At 37.1% G+C, this 22,130-nt stretch overlaps 3 protein-coding genes across 3 annotated transcripts; 1 reads left to right on the plus strand and 2 right to left on the minus strand.

Moving 5' to 3' along the window:
* Positions 1-1,614: 1,614 nt before the first annotated feature.
* On the minus strand, positions 1,615-3,049 carry LOC137730470 (RNA-binding protein involved in heterochromatin assembly dri1-like). Its single transcript, XM_068469464.1, has 4 exons — positions 2,950-3,049; positions 2,169-2,507; positions 1,856-1,926; positions 1,615-1,747 (listed from the first exon to the last, which is right to left on the minus strand). Exons 2-4 carry the CDS (start codon positions 2,492-2,494, stop codon positions 1,740-1,742), a joined length of 405 nt encoding a protein of 134 aa, XP_068325565.1. The 5' UTR covers positions 2,495-2,507; positions 2,950-3,049; the 3' UTR covers positions 1,615-1,739.
* A 5,914-nt stretch (positions 3,050-8,963) lies between these two features.
* On the plus strand, positions 8,964-11,301 carry LOC137714598 (pentatricopeptide repeat-containing protein At1g08070, chloroplastic). The gene has a single exon (XM_068453777.1). It carries the CDS (start codon positions 8,998-9,000, stop codon positions 11,206-11,208), a length of 2,211 nt encoding a protein of 736 aa, XP_068309878.1. The 5' UTR covers positions 8,964-8,997; the 3' UTR covers positions 11,209-11,301.
* An 8,558-nt stretch (positions 11,302-19,859) lies between these two features.
* LOC137720144 (early nodulin-93-like) lies at positions 19,860-21,203 on the minus strand. The gene is made up of 4 exons (XM_068459156.1): positions 21,044-21,203; positions 20,400-20,461; positions 20,228-20,303; positions 19,860-20,112 (listed from the first exon to the last, which is right to left on the minus strand). Exons 1-4 carry the CDS (start codon positions 21,120-21,122, stop codon positions 20,006-20,008), a joined length of 324 nt encoding a protein of 107 aa, XP_068315257.1. The 5' UTR covers positions 21,123-21,203; the 3' UTR covers positions 19,860-20,005.
* Between the last annotated feature and the right edge of the window lie 927 nt (positions 21,204-22,130).

Raw genomic sequence — 22,130 nt, forward strand, 5'->3', positions numbered from 1 at the left:
CTTGTGGCATGAATCATAGCAGGTTCTCCCTATACTTTATTTGCACATGCAACTGTAATATGGCTCTAATTTTTTGGTGAAACAATGGCTGAAATCTTCATTCAAGCATGAATTGGATATGTTGTCTTTGTTTGTTGTCGTGTTTGTTCTGGCTAGTATACATTTACTAATTAGTAATTACTACATCATGTCTGCAGCAAGCACATGACTGATCACCCGTTTCATGCAATGTTACGAAAAGGGTTCTCTCAATTGTTCTCATCGGTCTTGGATGGTGAGACATGATAGCGATGGATTTCAATATTCTTCATTTGGATAACGCAAAGAAGGATTTCTGCAGTATTCTCCATTTGGACAAAGCATGAGGCTTTATTTATGTAAGTTTGACAGTAACAAATAACAATAATGTCGTTTCAAGAATACATGTAATTATTTGGGCTCATAATTTAATTTGGACTTGTATTTATGGAAAGGAAAAGATGGAGGAGGAAGCCAGACATAATGAGTTCAGAATCTTGGACTGTATAATTTTGATCATATGATCTTCAGCGCTTGGAACCCTTTTCCTGGGCTATGATACCAAAACAGGAAGGGGAAAAGAAAACTAAAAGTAAATTTAAAGTCTGTGTTATGTGCTGAGGAAACTAGTTCACCAAACACTGGACCCATTTGCTCTAACGGTAATATGTAAAGCATGTGAACATAAAGGTATAGATTAGATGGAGTAAACCCAGAATCTTTTATAAAAGCCAAATAATGGAGCATATAACCATAAAGCTGCGAGAGGAACTTCTTTGCAATGGGGATGTCATATCGTAGTATATCAAGACAGTCACGCGCTTCTATATGCATGTAAAAAATTAAACACATGACAATGCATGTCTGAAGGATATGGGATACCCCTAAACTTGAGCACTAATTTAAAGTCAATAACGAAAGGGAACCTATGCATGCTCATGAAGTTGGAAGTTGAAAACTTTTATCCAAATTTAGTAGCAAGGGGAGGGCAAGCATGCATAAGATGGAATCAAGTGTCTTTCTAGCTATTGCGCATGATGGTGAGGCCTTGAGAGATTATAAATTTGTGTGCTTTGCGTTGCTAGCTATCAAATGAAATGCAAAAGCTTTTAAATTTCCAAACGAAAAAAGTTGAATTTGACTCACTTTGAACTTGCCATATTGTATTGCGTCTATGCTTTATTGAATCAGAGCATCTGGTTCTTATCCGCATAAATATTTGTTTCTCTGGATATTTGATGCTTAAAGGGTTCATACATTATTGCAGTGAGAGAAGGCCTTTTGTCATTTAAAGTGATCAACTCAAAGAGATTCCTTGAATCTAATGTCTGTTGAATATATTTTTCCTTGGGTTGAAACCCTAATTAAGACTTCAACGTTTCCGTTGATCTTTGCAGCCTTGATACAGAAAACTTGGTAATTCCATTATAAGAAGGGATTTTCTGTGCTCCATAGAAGAGCAACTTTGCTACAGAAACCTAGAAAACCCTCCATCAATACAGTTGTCAGTTGAAAGGCTATCCCTTTGAAAGTATGCCTTCAACCAGGATCAACCTGACCTTATTTATCTCTAAAAACGAAAAGTTCGGAAAAAAAAAAAAAGACCCGACTTGAGGTGGGATCAGATGTGTGCAAATGCGAAAAGAGACGGGGTGCATAAGAGTCTAATTCTTTAAATGCTCCATTTCCTTAAACAGCACCACCTGATCAAGTAGATCATGTTACAGACCTGCAACCAAGTAATAAACATTTGTAAATTAGATGCTGAGCCACTTTTACTTGTGTACATAAATTAACATACAAACGATAATTTTGAAGACTAATGCAAACTTATTACCATAATCCCTTGGTGTTTTGCATTTGAAGCATTCCATTCGGCTCGCGTAATTGTGCACTCCACATCCAACTCTGATCCATTCAAGATACACTCAAATTAGCAAACTAATTAAATATAAATGACGGTCCTAAAAGAAGTTGAGATGTCACCATAAATTTGGTACACACTAGGGGACAGGTGAGGATGCAAAGAAATGTTCCACATCCTCAAAAGTACTAGCTAGTAGTACACATTTCTTAGTTAAATGTGATATTTATATAAACAATGCAGGCAATTTAGGGTTTTAGATAGTGTATGTTGGCTAATTAATTACCTACTGCACATCCAGTCGCCGGGTTTCCATCCAGGTGGGGCGCTGGCATCGGAACCATAGCCTCCTGAAGAAGATACCATGCTATAGGCAGCACCACCATAGTCAGTTTTCATTGAGCTGCACCTATAGCAATTGGGTCTGCTGGCATAGTTGTGAGCTCCACAGTTGCAATACCAGTCCCCGGCCAAGACCTCCGTCCGGTTGCATCCATATGTTGATGGATCAGGTCCGCCATACTTGGGGTACCCGCAACGTTGACACTCATCGCGCTTTTTAAAGTTCGTGTGCTGGCATGCACCGCACATCCAGTCTCCTGCCCAGCTCATTCTTAATTCCCTCCTGCATATTTAATAAATAGTATAAGAACTAATTAGCATGTATATAATACTAGTGACAAACCAACAGTTTAGCTAGATTCTTCATTTTGTTCTTCTAGAAATTTATTAGAGGCAGGCAGGCAGGCTTCCTTCCATGGAAATCTGTTAGAGAAAATGCATTGTACATTTGTAAAGAAATTAATAGTCTACTGGATCCTCCCCCTTGCAATGTTTTATAACAAATAAGAGCTTGAGGTTTCCCTTTCTTAAAGACGGGACGTCTTGCAAAAGATGGACTATATGTATCTCATAAATTACATATACGAGCTTGAGGTTCCTCCACCAATCCTATCTTTCCTAAAGACAGGATGTCATGCACAGAGGCGAACTGTGTGTACACACGTTTCAAACGAAAGGAATGATGTGAGTTGCATAACACAAATCCGGAGGAAGAGCAAGCTCACCTGAAGGTACGTAGAAGCTCGGAATAAATGAACTGAAAACTGTACTAGCTGTGCTTGGCTTGTGATAGCTTAGCGTAGAACACTAAAAGAAGAACTTAATTTGTCAAATGAGTTTGGTGATCTTGTTTTGAATGGGCAAGGAGGCTTATATAGTAGTTGTTCAAGCTAGGCTTCCTACGTGGACTGTGAGTCCGTGGAGCGGGGGCCATGGATGTTCCTATTTTATTCTCTACCAGCTTTCTTCAAATGGGTTTGCTTGCTTCTTTTTCCCTCAATAATATGCATGGGATTGGGATTCCTTAAGATTGTTTTTTCATATAAATGTTGGATGGTTACTTCTGCTGCTGGGAGTTAGAATTAAAGGGTGGCAAGTGGGTTTCTAAAGGTTGAGAAAAACCTGGCTAGTTGATGAGTGCAGGCACACATAGTTTTCCCAACAAAATTCTACTAGGGAAGTGACCCCCTTCCCTGCCCCATCTTTACATTATTCCATGCAACATTTATTCTCCATGTCCTCAGTATATCCACAACATCTAGATATGTAGGTGTTATGAGGGGAGGCTCCTACCTGAAGTTGAAAGTTTGAAGGAGGCCCCAGGAATATAATTTTCTTCTGATATCTAAAGGGTTTGACATTGTTTAGTCAGTCATGTATATTAATCACAATAAATTGTGAAATTGTGCCTAAATCATTTCTACTACGATTCATTTTCTGGGTACATGATCTTTGTGTGGAGGAAGATGAACGGTTTCTATCACAACATGTGTATGATGAATAGTCGTTAATTGTAATTGAATGCATGAATAATGCGGTGTATCTAAGCATTATTTTTTTCTTTCTATTACGTATATTACAATTGCTTATGTGGATTTATCATAAATTATTATGTGGCACAGATTAACTATTACAAACTTGATTTGGTGAATAAATTTAGTGTCCGTAACATTACTCTGGATTAAAAACATGCATGGTTTTGTAAATCTTCGTTTCCTATATATATGTTATAATATTCACATTGGTTTTCACATGTGACAAATTTTTAGTTGTGATGGGAACACGGATGGTACACCATGTGTTTTTATGCAAGAGGTGAAGAATTTTAATTTTTAAGTTATTAACCTTTTAACACACATAACCCATTATTTATATAGGAACACGTGGTGTACCATCTCGTGTGACGGTCACACTAAAAAATCTCTCTTCACATGGAAAGCTGAGATGGAAGTTTACATGCACACATACGTCACACGCCAAGAGGGCCAATTCTCATCCAATCTGGCAAATACACCTTCCCCAGATGGAAGTTTATAGGCACACAACTGTTTCCATGCTGCTAAAACATTTTCACTTGGAATCAATTCCTCCAAATACACATCTATTGCAAAATTCTTCTTACCTTCTCTCTCGATTCCCTTTCGCCTTTTGGCAATAATTGAAATGCCATTCGAAGATTACTTGATGTCCACATTTGTTTAAATAACTTTAACTATATATGTTAGTGTTAATCTTTATGCATGTGAATTGGATTTTTAATAGTAAAATCCAATTCATTTCAATTGTTTCATATTGGTCGGGACTGAAATGAATATTTAAAAACAAAATAAACTAGAAAAAAAAATTGAATTAGGCAACTATTAATTCTTCAGAGTAGAATGACGAGTGCACCTTGAGTCCTAAAAAATATTCTAAGACTCGTGTGAAACTTGTTCATATTGTTGAGATGAATCTCACATTGATGAGAGAAGGGATCTTGCATGAATTATAAATAAGTTGGGTTACTTCTCATACTGCCAATTATTTTATGGTGGAATCTCAACTTCCTTCATAGTATCAAAACAGGTTGTCCCATTTGTGAAGTCCAATAGTTACACGAGCTCTATGTCACACCGGTTGTGTTGTTCATGTATTTGGCTTGAAAATTCGCACACGTGAGGGAGTGAAGACAATTGAGGTTTTACCATAAAACCAATTGGCAATATGGGGGAGTAGCCCAACCTTTTATAAGCACTTCCATAGCTTAGTCCCTCACCAATGTGGGACTTTGTCCTCACATTCTCCTACTCCTCCTCACATGTGGCGAATTTTCAAGCCTAACATGTGGACAACATAACGGGGTGACATGGAGTATGTGTAGCTGTTGGGCTTCACACATGGGTCAACTTGCTCTATACCATGAAGAAAGTGGAGGTTCCACCATTGGTATTAGAACAGGTTGTCCAGCATGTGAAGTTCAATTGCTACATGTGCTCCACATCACCTTGTTTGTGTTGTTCATGTGTTAAACTTGAAAATTCATCACGCTTGAGGCAGGGTGTTAAGAATGAATCTCACATTAATGGAATGAGTGAGCTGGCATGGGGCTTATAAGTAAATTGGGCTGTTTCATATATCGCCAATTGGTTATTCAGTGAAACCCCAATTTTCTATCGGGAGCGTGTTGAGATGATACACTGATGAGAAGAGACCTTGCATGAGCTTATATCAATTAGTTTTATAGTGAAACCTAAACTTTCTTCACACATTATAAGAAATATAAATATATAATGTATAGTCAAATTCTTCAAATTTCTACATGCATTATATATAGGGGTGTGATATCCACACATCTCATTTTATTTCTCACACACCTTTTTAATTTTCGACCTTTGGATAAGATGAATTGAAGAAGATCAACGGACAAAAATTATCACAGAGTGTGAGAAGTGAAATGGGATGTATGGATATATATACACACACGCATGTGAAATTAAGTTAAATTATTGATTTGCTTGGGAATATCTAAACTCAATTATGAGGTGACTTTGGATCCTCTAACAGTTGAATGTCGGCCACGTGTTTGAAAATCAATCTCCAAGAAAGCAGAGAGGGGTGTGACAAGAAAATCTTACAGGTCGGCTACCACCAAATTCCGCGTTTCTTTTTGTTAAAAAAGGAATTCTTTCAGAAATTGGAATAAGCATCGCGGCGGACGACACCGTTTATGCAGAATGAGCTGGAGAACCAAACCTGCTATATCACAAAAGTGGCTTCAACACAAGGCTTTTCTTGTCTGGGGAGACTGTAGCTCAACTGCACCATAACATTTTAGGGTTTCAGGCATGCATGCTGCTGCAAATCCAATGAACAAAGTTTAAGGGGTTTTCTTTTTAAAACTCCAAATCTCCAACAGTATCCTTTTACAAGTGGGAACACCAATTTGGGAAATTTGGGGTATGGCATAAAATATTTACGAAAATTTGAGAATGCAACGACCTGATTTTTCATTTTTTCTAAATCCAATCAATAGTGCATTTTTTATGTTATATTAGTTTAAGTTTACATGTCTATTAGCTTGGTATTATAATATTTTATGGATTATTATAATATTTTCTTTTCAAAGTTCATGCATGGGAAGAATGCATGAATAGAATCAAACTGATTACTCAAGGCATGCACTCTAGTTCCATTTTTATACACCTTAATATATAGTTGATTTTGGATCATATTCTCAAGCAGCCAATATTTGATTAGACTCTCTGATCAGCCAACCCATTTTTCCAAAGGTCAACTTGGGTCAGCGACCCACCTCCCACGTGGGTTTAGCATGATCAAAAAGGAAGAAATAGTATATCTAGGGTTTTAGCAACTGCATCATAAACCTCATCCAGAACAAGAATATTTCTAAAGTAAATGATTCATGCACATGAAAACTTACGCATCAGATAATTTGCATGTCCTCTCTGACCAATCCAAGTGATTCATAGTTGGGACATGGGAGCAATTTTTTGGCCTACTCAAAATATGGTGAATTGGTTTCATATTGATTATTACCTCATTCAAAATTTAACACAGGAATTTATTTTTGGCTTTTTAGCCAAAATAGTCATTGAGATTATCATAACTCTTCAGTTTGATTCCTGAGATTTTAAATGGATAAAAGTGATCCCTAAGATTGTCCAACACCAATCATTTTGGTCATCTGTGGAAAATTTTCGTTAAATTGAAGAAATCATCAGTTCAAGGAGAGAGGTTGATTTGAAAAAAATACCCTTAATTTAACGAAGACTTCGATCTCATAGAATGACCAAAATGATTGTCGGTGGACAATCTCATAAACCACTTTTATCGATTTTAAATATCAGAAACTGAATTGAGAAATTATGCCAATCACAAGAACTACTTTGGACAAAAAACCTTTATTCTTTATTAATATATTTTTGACGTAGGACGTACCAATAATACCGATAAAAAACTTTTATTATAACATGTGGGATCCAAATACCACAAAATTTTCTCATAGCAGCACAGGGCCGGTGTCCGCATTTGCTGACATGTCAACGTAATACACGTCCCATGCAATCCGAGGTGGCAAAAAGATGCTTGCGTGTTGACCTATGATTGGATAAGGGAGAATCCTAATCGATAACCACATTTTCGGTCACCAGACATGATGAAATTCCACGTGAATTAAAATAAAAAAACCTTGGACAGTGGCCTTTCAATCTTTATTCCCTCAAATATGTGCGACTATTTTTAAAAGGAAGGGGAAAGGAAGGATGAGGCCATCTTTCCCCTCAATTATACACACTTTTGGAGAATCTACAACTGCATATCGGATCCCCAATTCCCATCGACATGCATCACCAGCAAAAAAATAGCCGTGCCTTTGGAATATTTGAATATTCTCACCTGTATGGATTGATATTTTTCAGATCTAGACAGCACTCAATAACCCTAATCACCATAACTGATCGCGTAAAAACGTCTTAATTAGATTGAAAAAGTTTGAACACTACTAATCACTAATGAGTAATGACTAATGAGGAATGACTAGCTGTGTGAAATAGAGAACACATCAATTCTTAAAAGCTAGCTCTATCCTTGCTATCCTATCCTTTAGCCTTTGGTGGATTTTATTCAGATTTTAGAAACCTAATTAAATTGCTCGTAATTCATATGAATCCTATCTTTTGCAAGGTCAATTATGGAAACAAAACGTGTGAGTAACGAATTGGATTTTTTTTTTTAGTACATTGATATTTTTACATTAAGGAGAAAGGGAGTTTGGTAAAACCACACAATGGGCTGCCTAATTTGGTATCGAATTCACCATCCACGATATTCGAACCTAAGACCTTTCACTTCCAAGTGAAGAAGAATATCATCAGACCTTATTATTGAGTGACACGAATAGGGTTATTTGATGGTTTTTCTTTCGTAGATTTCTAGGTTAAGTTCATGAAACCTAAGAATATATAAGAACCACTAATCCCATATTTGAGCATGTGAATATACTAAACTGGATCTCCATATTCCTGGCAATGTTAGGAAAATGCTTGAAGATAATATACTGCATGAATTGGAGTTCGCATTGCCATGCCTACCAAGTTGGATGTGACCCTAGGGGTGGCGCACTATCTCGAAGATACTTATTTCCTGCCTTCGTCACAATAATAAAACAATGACTCTCATGCTGTCGTCAGTCACATGAGACTTATTTCTCATTATATATTTAAATGTGAAATTGATGTTGAGCTCAACCTCCGTCAACAATCCAGAATAAATTACGTGCACACGCACATAACTTACCCTTGTATATTTTTGTACAGAAGTAGCTTGAACCATAACCTAAATCAAAACCAAAAAACAAAAAAAACCAAAAAAAAAAAATCTAAGAACCGGCTGATCTTATCCTTCTTTTGTTTGGTCACAAAAATGGGCAAGATGCATAATCTATAAATTTAATAAGAAAGCAACTACTCTCGTAAGTTGTAACTGTAAAAACAGTCCATAATTTTGACACCACTAAACATCTAAATCATCTTAAATAGAATAATCAAATTTAATCGAAAATATGCGAAAAGAATTTTTTTTACATAAAATATTGGGAAGGAAAAAAAAAAAAAAAAAAAAAAACCAAGATCAGTCAATATTATTAAAAAGGGTCAATGTAATTAATTTTGGCGGGTAATCCTAACTAACCCACTAAACTGTATTTCAAATTGTACCTACCATACTCCCTTATCCCTACGTTTTCCACAGTGTACCAAAATTCAAGTTACTCAATCATGGTGTTTTCCTCTTCATCGTTACCCATTCTACCCTGCAATTTTCATGTCCTCCCCGCCGCTGACCCACCGTACAAACTCCTCCAAACCCATCCATCTCTCACCCTTCTCTCCAAATGCAAAAGCATCCAAAATCTCAAACAAGTCCACACCCACATCATCAAAACCGGCCTCCACAACACCCACTTTGCCCTCAGCAAGGTCGTCGAGTTTTGCGCCGTTTCGCCCTTCGGGGATCTCTCTTACGCTCTCTCGGTATTCGAATCCATCGAGAACCCTAATCCGATTGTTTGGAACACGATCATTCGAGGTCATTCCTTGAGCTCTAGGCCCATAGAGGCCGTGGAATTCTATGTCCGGATGATCCTTTCGGGAGTGGAGCCGAATTCTTATACTTTCCCTTTTCTTTTGAAGTCTTGTGCAAAAACCGCGGCGACCCACGAAGGGAAACAGGTTCATGGACATGTTGTGAAGCTTGGACTGGAGTCTGATGCCTTTGTGCACACTTCTCTTATCAATATGTATGCACAAAATGGTGAATTGGATAGTGCACGTCTGGTGTTTGATAAAAGTCTTCTGAGAGATGCTGTTTCGTTTACGGCGTTGATCAGCGGTTATGTTTCGAGGGGTTGTATGGATGATGCTCGTGTTCTGTTCGATGAAATACCTGTGAGAGATGTGGTGTCTTGGAATGCCATGATTTCGGGTTATGCTCAAGAGGAGCGATTTGAAGAGGCATTGGCTTTGTTTGGGGAGATGCGGAAAGCAAATGTCTCTCCCAATGAGAGTACTATGGTTACGGTGCTTTCTGCTTGTGCTCAGTCAGGGTCTCTCGAATTGGGCAAATGGGTTGCGTCTTGGATTGAGGATCATGGACTTGGTTCAAATCTTCGCCTCATCAGTGCACTTATTGATATGTACTCCAAGTGTGGTGCATTGGACATAGCTCGGGGTTTATTTGATGGTTTGCAGCAAAGGGATGTAATTTCGTGGAATGTAATGATTGGTGGTTATACACATAAGAGCCACTACAAAGAAGCCTTGATGCTGTTTCGGTTGATGCTACGATCAAATACAGAGCCTAATGATGTCACATTCTTAGGCATTCTTCCAGCTTGTGCTCATTTAGGAGCTCTTGATCTTGGCAAGTGGATTCATGCCTACATAGATAAGAACTTCCAGAAGTTTACCAATACTTGCCTCTGGACGAGCCTGATTGACATGTATGCAAAATGCGGAAACATCGAGGCAGCAAAACAGGTCTTTAATGGCATGGAAACCAAAAGCTTGGCTTCTTGGAATGCAATGATATCCGGCTTAGCAATGCACGGGGATGCACATGCAGCCCTTGAGCTTTTCTCAAAAATGGAGGATGAAGGATTCAACCCAGATGCTATCACATTTGTGGGAGTTTTATCTGCTTGTAACCATGGTGGTCTTGTGGACCTTGGACGCCAATACTTCAGCTCCATGACGACGGATTACCATATTTCACCAGATCTGCATCACTATGGATGCATGATAGATATTCTAGGGCGAGCCGGGTTATTTGATGAAGCTGGGGCCCTAATGAAGAGCATGGAAATGAAGCCAGATGGTGCTGTGTGGGGTTCTCTGCTTGGAGCTTGTAGACTCCACAGGCGCGTGGAGCTGGGTGAATCCATTGCCAAACATCTGTTCGAATTGGAGCCTGAAAATGCCGGGGCTTATGTTCTGCTATCAAATATCTATGCAGGAGCTGGCAGGTGGGATGATATGGCAAGAATAAGAACGAGGCTGAACGACCTGGGAATCAAGAAAGTTCCTGGCTCTACGTCTATTGAGGTCAATAGTGTTGTTCATGAGTTTCTCGTCAGTGACAAATCTCACCCATTAAGTAAAGAAATCTACGAGATGTTGGAAGAAATCGATAGGCTTTTGGATAAGGCGGGTTTTGTGCCGGATACATCGGAGGTGCTGTACGACATGGGTGAGGAGTGGAAGGAAGTGGCTTTGAGTCATCACAGTGAGAAATTAGCCATTGCTTTCGGTTTGATCAGCACGAAGCCAGGCACAACGATTCGAATAGTAAAGAATCTTCGTGTTTGCGGGAATTGCCATTCAGCAACAAAGCTGATATCCAAGATCTTTAATAGGGAGATTATTGCAAGAGATGGGAACCGTTTCCACCATTTTAGAGATGGTTCTTGTTCATGTAATGACAATTGGTGAAAACCACTTGTACGTATTGTATATGCTTTTAGGCCAAGGCCCATTTTAAATCCTCTATGCAGTTGAGAGTCTTAGTGACTAAATTAAGAAAAAATTGCACAAATGACACCTAAATTTTTTCTATAACTTATATTCGTTTACCACCCTGACTAAAAAAGTTGCAGTCAACCATCCAAACTTCAAACATTTTAACAATATTCCATCTAAATTCTGTTTCAATCCACAATTTTGTTAAGTTTGATCATCTGATTTATTTTGATCATAACCCACAATTCATCTCACAAAATTTCTTGTTTTGATCACAACTTACCTCATATTTTGTAACTTTTGTTCAGGATTTTATAATTGGCCAAGGCCAAACCTCATAAATGGTTCACACACCCTGCAACAACAAGAACTTAAACCCTAGTTAATCAGTGATGAACTCAAGCTTCATGGTAAGCCACTTGATTGAATGAGTTCCTTCTTGCAGTTGCCAAAACAGTCTTCTCCGCCACGATGAAGTATGCCATTCCAGCCACTGCCATCAAGTTAAAAATATTTGCATTCAATACACACACACACACACACACACACACACACACATAAACTAATTAATGATAAGTAAGGCAGAAATTAATAGCTTTTGAAGGAGATTATGGTGGGGAATTAGGGCAAGGATTAAAGAAAACCTGTGGAGATTATGAGGGCCTGAGCAGTGGGATTGAGATTGGCTCTTGCCCAAGGCAGCATCCTCACACTAACCAGCGACATATATATAATTATAGAAAATTAGATGTAAATCCCATATAAGTAGTTTCTACGAGCGGTTGTAATATGCTTGGGCACTCGGTGCCCTTAGATTCAGTTCAACGATTGTCCAATTTTCTTGATAATTATTAATTTTTTGTATAAATGATATCCAAAAACTTACAGTTGGAATGGCATAGGCGATGGTAGCAACAATGGCTGTCAATTAAGAAAATAAAAGAATTACACTCCTAGAAGAATTTCTTAAGACAAATTACTTGAAAATAAAAAACAAAATAATTACAAATACATAAAAATATTGGAATATATTACTATCTCTGTGGTCCCCCAGTAAAACAGTGCTTGGTGTGCAATATATGGCAGCAAGAGCAAGATGGCAATAAAAAAGAAATCTTAATCACATAATTAGCATAGCAGATTCAGTCTCCAACAAATGCTTTTTTCAGAGGCTCATGGTAAGAGTTTAACTAACAATTCATAGGAATCCCAAATCTCATGATGCTTAACTATATATATAATATAACTTATAACCAATTATTAATTAAGAAAATGCATATAAATCAAGTTGGTCAAAAGGGAAAGTATCTTAGCTAATACTAGTTGTATTATATTGTGTCAACCTCTTTTGTAACGTAACTTAGTCACGTAATGAGAAAAATAAACAAAATGAGATATATACACTATTACATTTAATGTTTAACGCGACGAACACAAATTGGTCGCACAAAGCTTATCCCCGTTGCACAAACGTCAAAGCAATGAAAACTTCGTCGTGATGAAATCCGTCAGTGGCAAGTCCCAATCCAACATTCTAGGGATCCCTTATAGCTTATCCCCGTTGCATAAACCCTATTTATTCTCGTTCGTTCCAAATCAAGACGAACTTTGATCGTCTCCTTTGTCTTGCCCTCGATATCTAGAATGGTGTCCGCCAATGTGTCAAATACATTTTTCTCAACATGCATAACGTCGAGGTTGTGTCTCAATTTTAGTTTCGACCAATACGGAAGCTCAAAAAACGTAGACTTGTGCGTCTAGTTCATATGTGTAGAAGGTCTGGTCCTACTCATTGTTTTCCTAAATGAAGCAAAATCCAAACGGTTAAGCGATGTTTTCACACTTATCCACTTAATTATCGTCAATATATCAATATTATCGGAGACGATATTTTCAGCATTTTAATGCATATATTTGGGCAATATATCGCGATCGCGAGATGAAACCCAAAAATACTTGAAAAATGCTGAAAAGTCTCAATCTTGCGCATAGAGGGATTTGAACCCCTCCCTTTGTCAACCACGCACCTGGGCCTTATCCAACTCGCTACATATGTGTTTATAATTACATATTCAGCCTATGATATTTATATGGTCGTTAAGATGTCTACAAGACTTGCAAGCTAAAGGGGATTTGAACCCTTCCCATTTTACTCCTTCAACACCTTGACCACCATATCACTTATGTTTGCCAGCTCGAATAAATTTCTTTCATTAATTACTTGGATAAATTTCTTATCTAGTATAAATTTCTTTCATTAAACACTACATATTTTCTATACTCACAATGTTTGCCAACTTGCTATATAATCAACTTAAATCAGTTAAATCCATCATGCAATGCATTTCCTTCCAATTTTTTGTGATAAACTAATAGATAATTGACTAAATAAACATCCTGCAAAGTTTCAATAAAAATTTCCAAGTTTTTCTTACAATTTCCGTGGTTTTTATTCAATTTTTATCGATATTGATAATATCCCAATATTTTCATCAAAATTTCCGTGTTTTTGGACTACCGATATTTCCGATATCATCGATATTTTAGACCTTGCCGATAACCAAGGTAACAAACTTTTCCAGCGTGTAAACCAGATGTTACATCATCCTTGCATACAGGGCATGCCATATAACCCTAGTGCTCCACCGAAAAACCATTGCATATGTGGAAAAATTGTTCACAATCCACATAATTGCTACCCGCAAAGTGACCATATTCCCAGTACACTTATCGTATGTGCGCACACTGTTTATCCATAAATCCTTTAGCTCATCAACCAACGACTTTAAGTAAACATTGATTGACTTACCAGGGTCCTTAATTATCAAAAAAGTCATCATCATATATTCTTTTTTCATGCATATCTAAAGCGGCAAATTTTATGGAAATACGAAAAGCAGCCAAGTGACGTGGTGTTGGTTTAGAACCCTGAACGGATTGAATCCGTCATTGGCAGGTCCCAATCTAACATTCTGGGGATTAGCAGCAAACTCGGGGAACGTTCGATCGAATTTTTCCATGCCTCCCCATCTGCAAGATGCCTTATCACATCGTCATCTACTCGTTTTTCCTTATGTCATCTCATGTCGGTGGCAATATACGTCGACATATACAATCGCTGCAACCCAGGTTTCAAAGGCAGATAACATATGACTTTTTGTGGGATCTTAGTAGTTCTATACTAAGGTGTCATTTTGAACCTTGACTCATTACATACAGGGCATTTATCCAATGCTTTATTATCTTTATAGAATAAAATACAATAATTTTTGCAAGCGTGAATTTTTTCATAACCCAATATGAGACCATTCAACACCTTTTGCGCGTTTCTATGGTCTTTCGGCAAACAATTGTCCTTTGGTAACATTCTCTTGAAAAGTCCCAGAAAGTAATCGAAACACTGGTTTGACATATGATACTTCATTTTTCCGTGCATTAGTTCCATAATGGCTGTGAAAACCGAAAAGTCCTATCATCCCGGGTATAACTCTTGGTTGGCATTTTTCAATAGTTTTTCATATTGTTCAAATTTTGCACTGTCTATTGGTGTAGGCACGTCATCTTCCCCTTCCTGATTGGTGTTTGTTGATGCAAATGGAAAAGAATCATTTAAAATATCCATGACTTGTTCATTGGGATCCATATTAGGTTCAACATTGCCCACTTTTGTGGCGTTTGAAGATGAAACATTGTCTAATTGTTCCCTATGATGGTTCCAAGTATTATGGGTCTCTACCATTTCATTCATTACCAAATGAAATCGAACATTTTCAATTATGTCCCTTAACGTGTAGTTACACCTCCTATAAGGACTCCGAATTCTAGTTGCACCCGAGTTGTATGTACGTGCAAAGTCAATAAAATTCTCAATTCCATCCAAGTATTCGTTCGCGTATCTGTTCGGGTTCTGTATCCAAGTTATGTCCAAAATTCCTGCAACCACAATAACAGCACAACAATCACAACAACTTCATCATAATACTGTCACCTTATGCCTCCGTTAAGGGCCTTATCCCATTTGGGAATGCAAAGTTATGTCACGTAATTTACGGTTACATCAGATTATATTTCGACGTGGAAAAATTTTAACCGCATCTCTGTACAGTTCTTCAGATGGATGACGTAGATATGAAATATCTATGTGCCACCTGAATAATGTGCAGAGATGACACCGAAATTCTCATGACCGAAACCTAATCCTTGAACCATAAACTACGCGTCATAACTGTGCATTCCCAAACTGTCCCAATAATGGGACAATTCAAGAATCAATTGGACTGCAATCATGCTTTCGCATCCATACGCGAAATCCAACTAATCCTCGAATGGGAAACTAAGTTTTACTATAAAAAAAAAAAGTATGAACCTAATTACAATTAACTCCGTACACCACAACACGTATTTCTAAGTCACATACAAATTTAACAACATAATATAAATATAATTTCACAACATAATATAAACATAAAAACATAATTTCAACATAATTTAATTAATTTATATGTTTTAAAAAATAAAATGAAGAAAATACCTTCCAAATCGTTCTCCACCAATCGCTAATCACACACAATATCCCTATAGATAACGAATTTCATGGCGTTAGTATGAATCGACATTAATACTTTTACCCTAAAAAAAAGGCTTACTAGACATACCGAGATAGCTTGATCAACCTAGAGAAGAAAATGGAGTGAGTATTAGATGATGAAATTGAGAGAAAATGGAAGTGACAGATGCCATATTGAAGAAAAATGAAGGGCGAGGAGGTGCAGAGGGGGACTTTGTAGTTTTACTGCAGTTTTTTCCTCTGCAGCTGAAGTCACATTATAAAGATTTCTTTTGCACAAATCATTTTGCGCGACGAATATAGTGTTCGTCGCACAAAGTACATTTGCGCGACGAACATATATATTCGTTGCACAAGTCTAAATTAATTTTTTTATTTTTTTTCGTTTTCTTTATAACTAGTTAATGTAAACAAGTTGTGTGATGAATACTCTGTTGGTTGCGCAACATGCATATTTAAAAAAAAATTCATTTTTTTCCGTTTTCTTTTTAACTAAGGTAAAATTTTATTTTAATCTAAATAAACAACTCAAACCTAATTAAACATTACCACAATAATTAATAAAACTAATTTATTAACCCAAATACATTTTATAACTAATGTAAATATTAATAGTCATCCATATAACATAAATTTATTAAATAAAGTCAAACATAACGTCCAAATATATCTTATTTCATAAAAATAAAAATAAAAACAAATAAACTTCAATCCTCCTCCTCCGGGGCATCAGCAATGGCATCGGGAACTCCCCCACGCTCCGTAGCCCGCTGCACATTGAACTTCCACTGCCAAAAATGCATCTTGAAAAGGTCATCCAGATACTTCCATTGCTTCTCATCGGTTTCATTAACATCCTAAAGAACTTGTATTAATGCCAATAAAAATAAATTAGTAATTGAAAAAATACTGCTTTTAAACAAAAAATAATTATACATTCTTTAATACAAACTTACCGATAACTCCTCCCACCATGGACTTCTTCAACTCCTTAGGCACCATTTTCCAAGACTTAAACTTGGTAGAACATTGGTTCCGCACCAAACCCCCAATATCAAACCTAAGTTCGGTGTACGCATCAGCCCTACTTTTGTCTTCAAAGGAGGGCAATCGCTTACGATGGTACCTCTCTATTCGCAACATTGCTTTCCTCATTTTTTTTCTACCACAAAATTTTAAAAGTAATAAACTATTAAAAAAAAAAAAATTCTACCATATCAAATATAAGACAACTAATTCAACAATAATTTTCTTTTTTACCTTTCCCTTTGCGAAAGCCTTCTCCCTCGCAACGTTTCATTGAATCAGGAACCGAATCGGTCATCGCCTTTGAAACAAAACCTCTGAAAACTAGGGTTCTCAAATTTTGTTTATATAGAACCCGTAACACTTTGTGCGACGAACCTCTTGGTTGAGCAAAATGTGTTATAAATGCGCATTAAATGGGAGCGTTTAAAGGGCATTTGACTGTTTTCAGTGAAACTTTGCACGACGAATATGTGGAAATATTCGTCGTGCAAACATTTGGCGGCAAATTTTTTTTTTTCCCTCTTTTCCTTGCGCGACAAATATTTTCATCGCATATTTTTTTTTTTTTTTTTTTTTTGTATCCTACCATTTTTGTGCGACCGATCTATGTTTTCATCGCGCAAGTGCCACTTATGCGACGAAATTTTTTTTGTCACGCAAAACCTCATCGCGCAAGCTATTTTTTTTACTAGTGATATACAATTAGTTTTGTCATATCCCGCCCTAGGCCCCCACTACATCATGGGCTCGACTTCACCGTAGTATGATATTGTCCGCTTTGGGCCCCGACCATGCCCTCACGGTTTTGTTTATGGGAACTCACACATAACTTCTCAATGGGTCACCCATCATGGGATTGCTCTCGCGCGAACTCGCTTAACTTCGGAGTTCCTACGAAACCCGAAGCCAGTGAGCTCCCAAAAGACCTCATGCTAGGTAGAGATAAGAATATACATATAAGGCTTACAGGATCCACTCCCCTAGGCGATGTGGGATGTAACAATCTACTGGGGGCCCGATGTCCTTGTCGGCACACATCCTGCCATGAATTGGTTCTGATACCAAATTGTCACATCCTGGCATGCGCCCCCACCACATCCCGGGTGAGATGTGACAATTTGGTATCAGAGCCAATCCATGGCCGAATGTGTGCCGACAAGGACATCGGGCCCCTAAGGGGGGTGGATTGTTACATCCCACATCGTCTAGGGGAGTGGATCTTGTAAGCTTTATATGTATATTCACATCTCTACCTAGCACGAGGTTTTCTGGGAACTCACACGAGAACTTCTCAGTGGGTCACCTATCATAGGATTGCTCTCGCACGAGTTCACTGACTTCAGGTTCTGTACCTGGATCGAGATGTGACAAGTTTCAAGTTTCAACTTATTCTAATTGATCTAATAAAGTACAAAATGAAAAATTTATTTTTGTTAACGTCTAGACAAGAACGTAATGTCATTTTAATTACAACTAAAGCTGGGAGCGGAAACTGCTACTAGTTTGGACAAAGCTGCCAAAACCATGGGTGGGCTCAGGAGTGCTTTGGTTCCATGCGCATCAACTGTTCAAGGGATTAGGACAAGTATCCTAAAAGCAAAGGCTGAGATCATCAAGTGATCTTGTGTTGCAGACTAGCATTCAAAACGTTGGACGGGTGTTGCTCTCCTTTCACGAGTTGCAGGATTTTTCCTTGAGTGGGGGGCCAGTGGTCTCATAGGTTGTTTGTCTTTGCACCGCCACAAGGCAGTGCACAGTAGCTACTGTGGGGTAGCGCATTCAACTTTCATCTTACCTTATTGAAATGAGGCAGAGCCAGTAGCTTGGAAAATCTATCAACTCAATCAAACCTCATCAAACTCAATGGCCAACACAATAAAATAAAATATAAACTGCTTATTAACAACCGTCTTTAACAATAAAAAGAAATTTCAGTTTTTTATTACAAAATAAAATTATGGACAATATTGTAATTTTGTACAAACCAAATTTCCTTTTTTTTTTTTTAAACCTCACCCACATACAATTTTAACATATCTTTTATATTCAAATAAAAAGGTTATTCACACACAAATAAATCCAAGTCTTTTTTTTTTTCTCTCACAGAGTCAATTGCTTAAGAAAAAGATAGACATACATTGCATTGCACCCGTGACATGAAAGATGTAGCCCTTGGTCATTCCGAAGCATTAACTTAGTAGTCAATGGGTAAAGTAATTAAAGGTAAAAAGATTCCTTTTTTTTTTTTTTTTCCCGTTTTGTCAATAAAGAGATCCTCTGTTTGATTAATATGGACAATGTACTATGTGGTCCATGTCGACTAAGAGTTTCTGTAGCTCAATTTGTATTTGTCAATTCAATATTTCTGATTCCCCCCAGCCCCCCTCCTTTTTCTCCCAAAATAGTAGCCTATGAACATGAAAATATGGAAGCAATAGCTGTTCAGCGTTCTCGTAACTTTTAAATATATATCGTCTTGGCATCACGGTTGCAATTAACATAATTATATAATTCATTTATATTTTTTAATTTATTTTTTAATGACAATTTTGAATTTAGTTTACTATATATTTGTTCATTGGTATACAAATCAGCTTGAAGTTTTCAAACTGGCCCCTTGCTTTCAAATATATCCAGTTAATCAGGCCTGAGCAGATATAAATCGTTGTGTCAAAGATTTGCATGGAACTTAAACAAACACTATGAAGCTCAAAAAGCAATCAGATCGATGACCATGACATGAAATTCTTGAGTATATATTGTAACTTCTCATATGGTGAAACCTGAAGAAAGTCATACATAAACAATACAACCCCTTGAGAGGCTCTAAACCGGATTGGGTATCCTAGCCATATAGCTAATACTCTCACTTTCTTGCATACGAGTGAAGAAGAATAGAAGCTCCTTGTGCTCGTACAGCTAAAATGTAGTGATCTCCACATCAATTAGGCCTCCATTGACGTCTTCAAGCACATACCGTACGTTGATTTGGAGGCTTACTTACAGTACCCTCTCAAAAGCTTTATAAAATTTGCGTTCATAAATTAATGCTGAAAATTTAGTACATAAACACTCTAGAGCTATTAGATTGAAACCCATCTCTATTTATTTATATATTTAAAGATGATTAGGTTCACACCATGTAGCAACAAGAGCATAAACCCTAGCTAGTTATTAGTGATTAATTCTTGCTCCATGGTGAGCCACTTGATTGAATGAGTTCCTTCTTGCAGTTGCCAAAATAGTCTTGTCAGCCACGATGAAATATGCCATTCCAGCCACTGCATGCCATCAAATTAACATTATTTTCCCTCAATTACAATGATAATTATGCTGTAATTAATAAGTTTTAAGAAGATTGTGATATACATAATTAGGGCAAGGATTAAAGAAAACCTGTGGAGATTATGAGGGCCTGAGCAGTGGGATTGAGATTGGCTCTTGCCCAAGGTAGCATCCTCACACTAGCCATCTGCATATATTAAGCATATATAAAATTAGATGTAAACCCTGAAAACAGTAGCTAGTAATTTATAGAGCCTGAAATATGATGAGATCGAAAACTTACAGTTGGAATGGCAGTGGCAATGGTGGCAACAACAGCTGCCTTAGCTCCTGCTTTTACACCCTCTGATGATCCGATTAGAAAAGAAAAATAATTACACTTCCAGAAGAAATTGTAAAAGTGAATTACTTAAAAAGAGAAGAAAATTAATTTATATAAATGAAAATCTTGGGATATATATGGCTGAGTGTGGTCCCCCACTGAAAAAAGATACCTTATACTTGATCCATTTTCTGAAGAAAAGCCATTTACATGGAACAATACAAAATCTTAATCACATTATTAGCATATCAGATTTCAGTCTGCAAATATATATGCTTTTTAGAGAGACTCATGGTAAAGAGCTTTAGATGCTGCAATTCATGGGAATCCGAAATCCCATGATGCTTAACATCATGAATCACCACATGACAAATTCAGTAACCATCATAATATAAAATATAGCCAATAATTAATAAATAGAAAAAACCAGTAATTAATTAATATAATGCATATATAAATTAAGTTAGTCAAAGGGACAAAGCTTTTTTTCGGAAAATGCTTGTTACATGATAAGAGAGAGGAATAAAATAAAAGAAATTTATAATCGGTTGCAAGACAAATATACAACTAGAGCGGAGCCACAGAAAAAAGAAGCACGAGCATACCACGAGAATAGCGCTTAGCCATGGCCAGTTGGTCAATTGAGGTATTTTCAAAGGGAGACTGGGCCATATTTTTTGCCATTGTAGGAGATTAACTAGTTGTAAAAAATAGGTATTTGAAGAAGTGAATGAAGAAGGTTTTTGAAACTCTTTGGATGAATTGAAATGTGGGATTTGGGTAGATATTTATAAGGTTTAGGAAGCACAGATGTCGTGAGTGAGTGAGTGGTTTCACTGAATTCTGGGGTCCGAGGCACTTGTTTTCGGTTTCACCTTTGGTTGTTGGTTGGTCAGTTCAGGCTTTTTATCCTCCAAGTGCCCATGGTTTTGTCTGGGATATTGGGTAAACCAAGTGATGGTTGAGGCCTTGAGGGTACCAATGTAAATAAAATATAGAGGGATTTTCTGGTGTCATCAATTTATTTCTTTATAATTATTTATTTGACAGATAATATAATTTTTAAAACACATGACAAATGTTTATTAGGTAGTACTGTAATTAAATTTTAATTGTATTAAAATAAGAAATGTTAAAGAGATTTTTTAAAAATAAGATTTTTCTTGAACTTTCCGTCACATAATATTTTTACATAGTTTTTTATAATGTTGATACAGAAATTATACTAAAAATGAGGTGATAGGAAGTGTATTGAAAGTCTCACTTCTAAAAAAGTCACTTTAGTATTACCCTATTAAATTATCTCTCCAGGTGAACGGGTTTTGAGATCCACACTGCTGATATTATCCATTGATGTTACTAAAGTGACCCACGAATCAAACAATCTGACTTATTTTCAAACTTTTGCATATTATTTTATTTAGGTACTATATTCCACTTTTATTAAAGTCATTTTCTGTTGAGTTGGGAGTGGAAACTGCAACTGGTTTGAGACAAAGCTGCCGCAATACCATGGGTTTGCCCATGTGCTTCCGTTCCATACGCACCTCAACAGTTGATGAGATTGAGACAGGTGTCCTAAAAGCAAGGGTTGAGATCACCAAGTGATCTACTGTTGCAGATAGCATCCAAAATCCTGGATAGGGGTTCTCTTTCCCAGTTCATGGTTTTCCGTTGAGTGGGTCGCCGGTG

The sequence above is a fragment of the Pyrus communis genome, chromosome 1 (assembly GCF_963583255.1).
Source record: "Pyrus communis chromosome 1, drPyrComm1.1, whole genome shotgun sequence".
Taxonomy (NCBI): Eukaryota; Viridiplantae; Streptophyta; class Magnoliopsida; order Rosales; family Rosaceae; genus Pyrus; species Pyrus communis.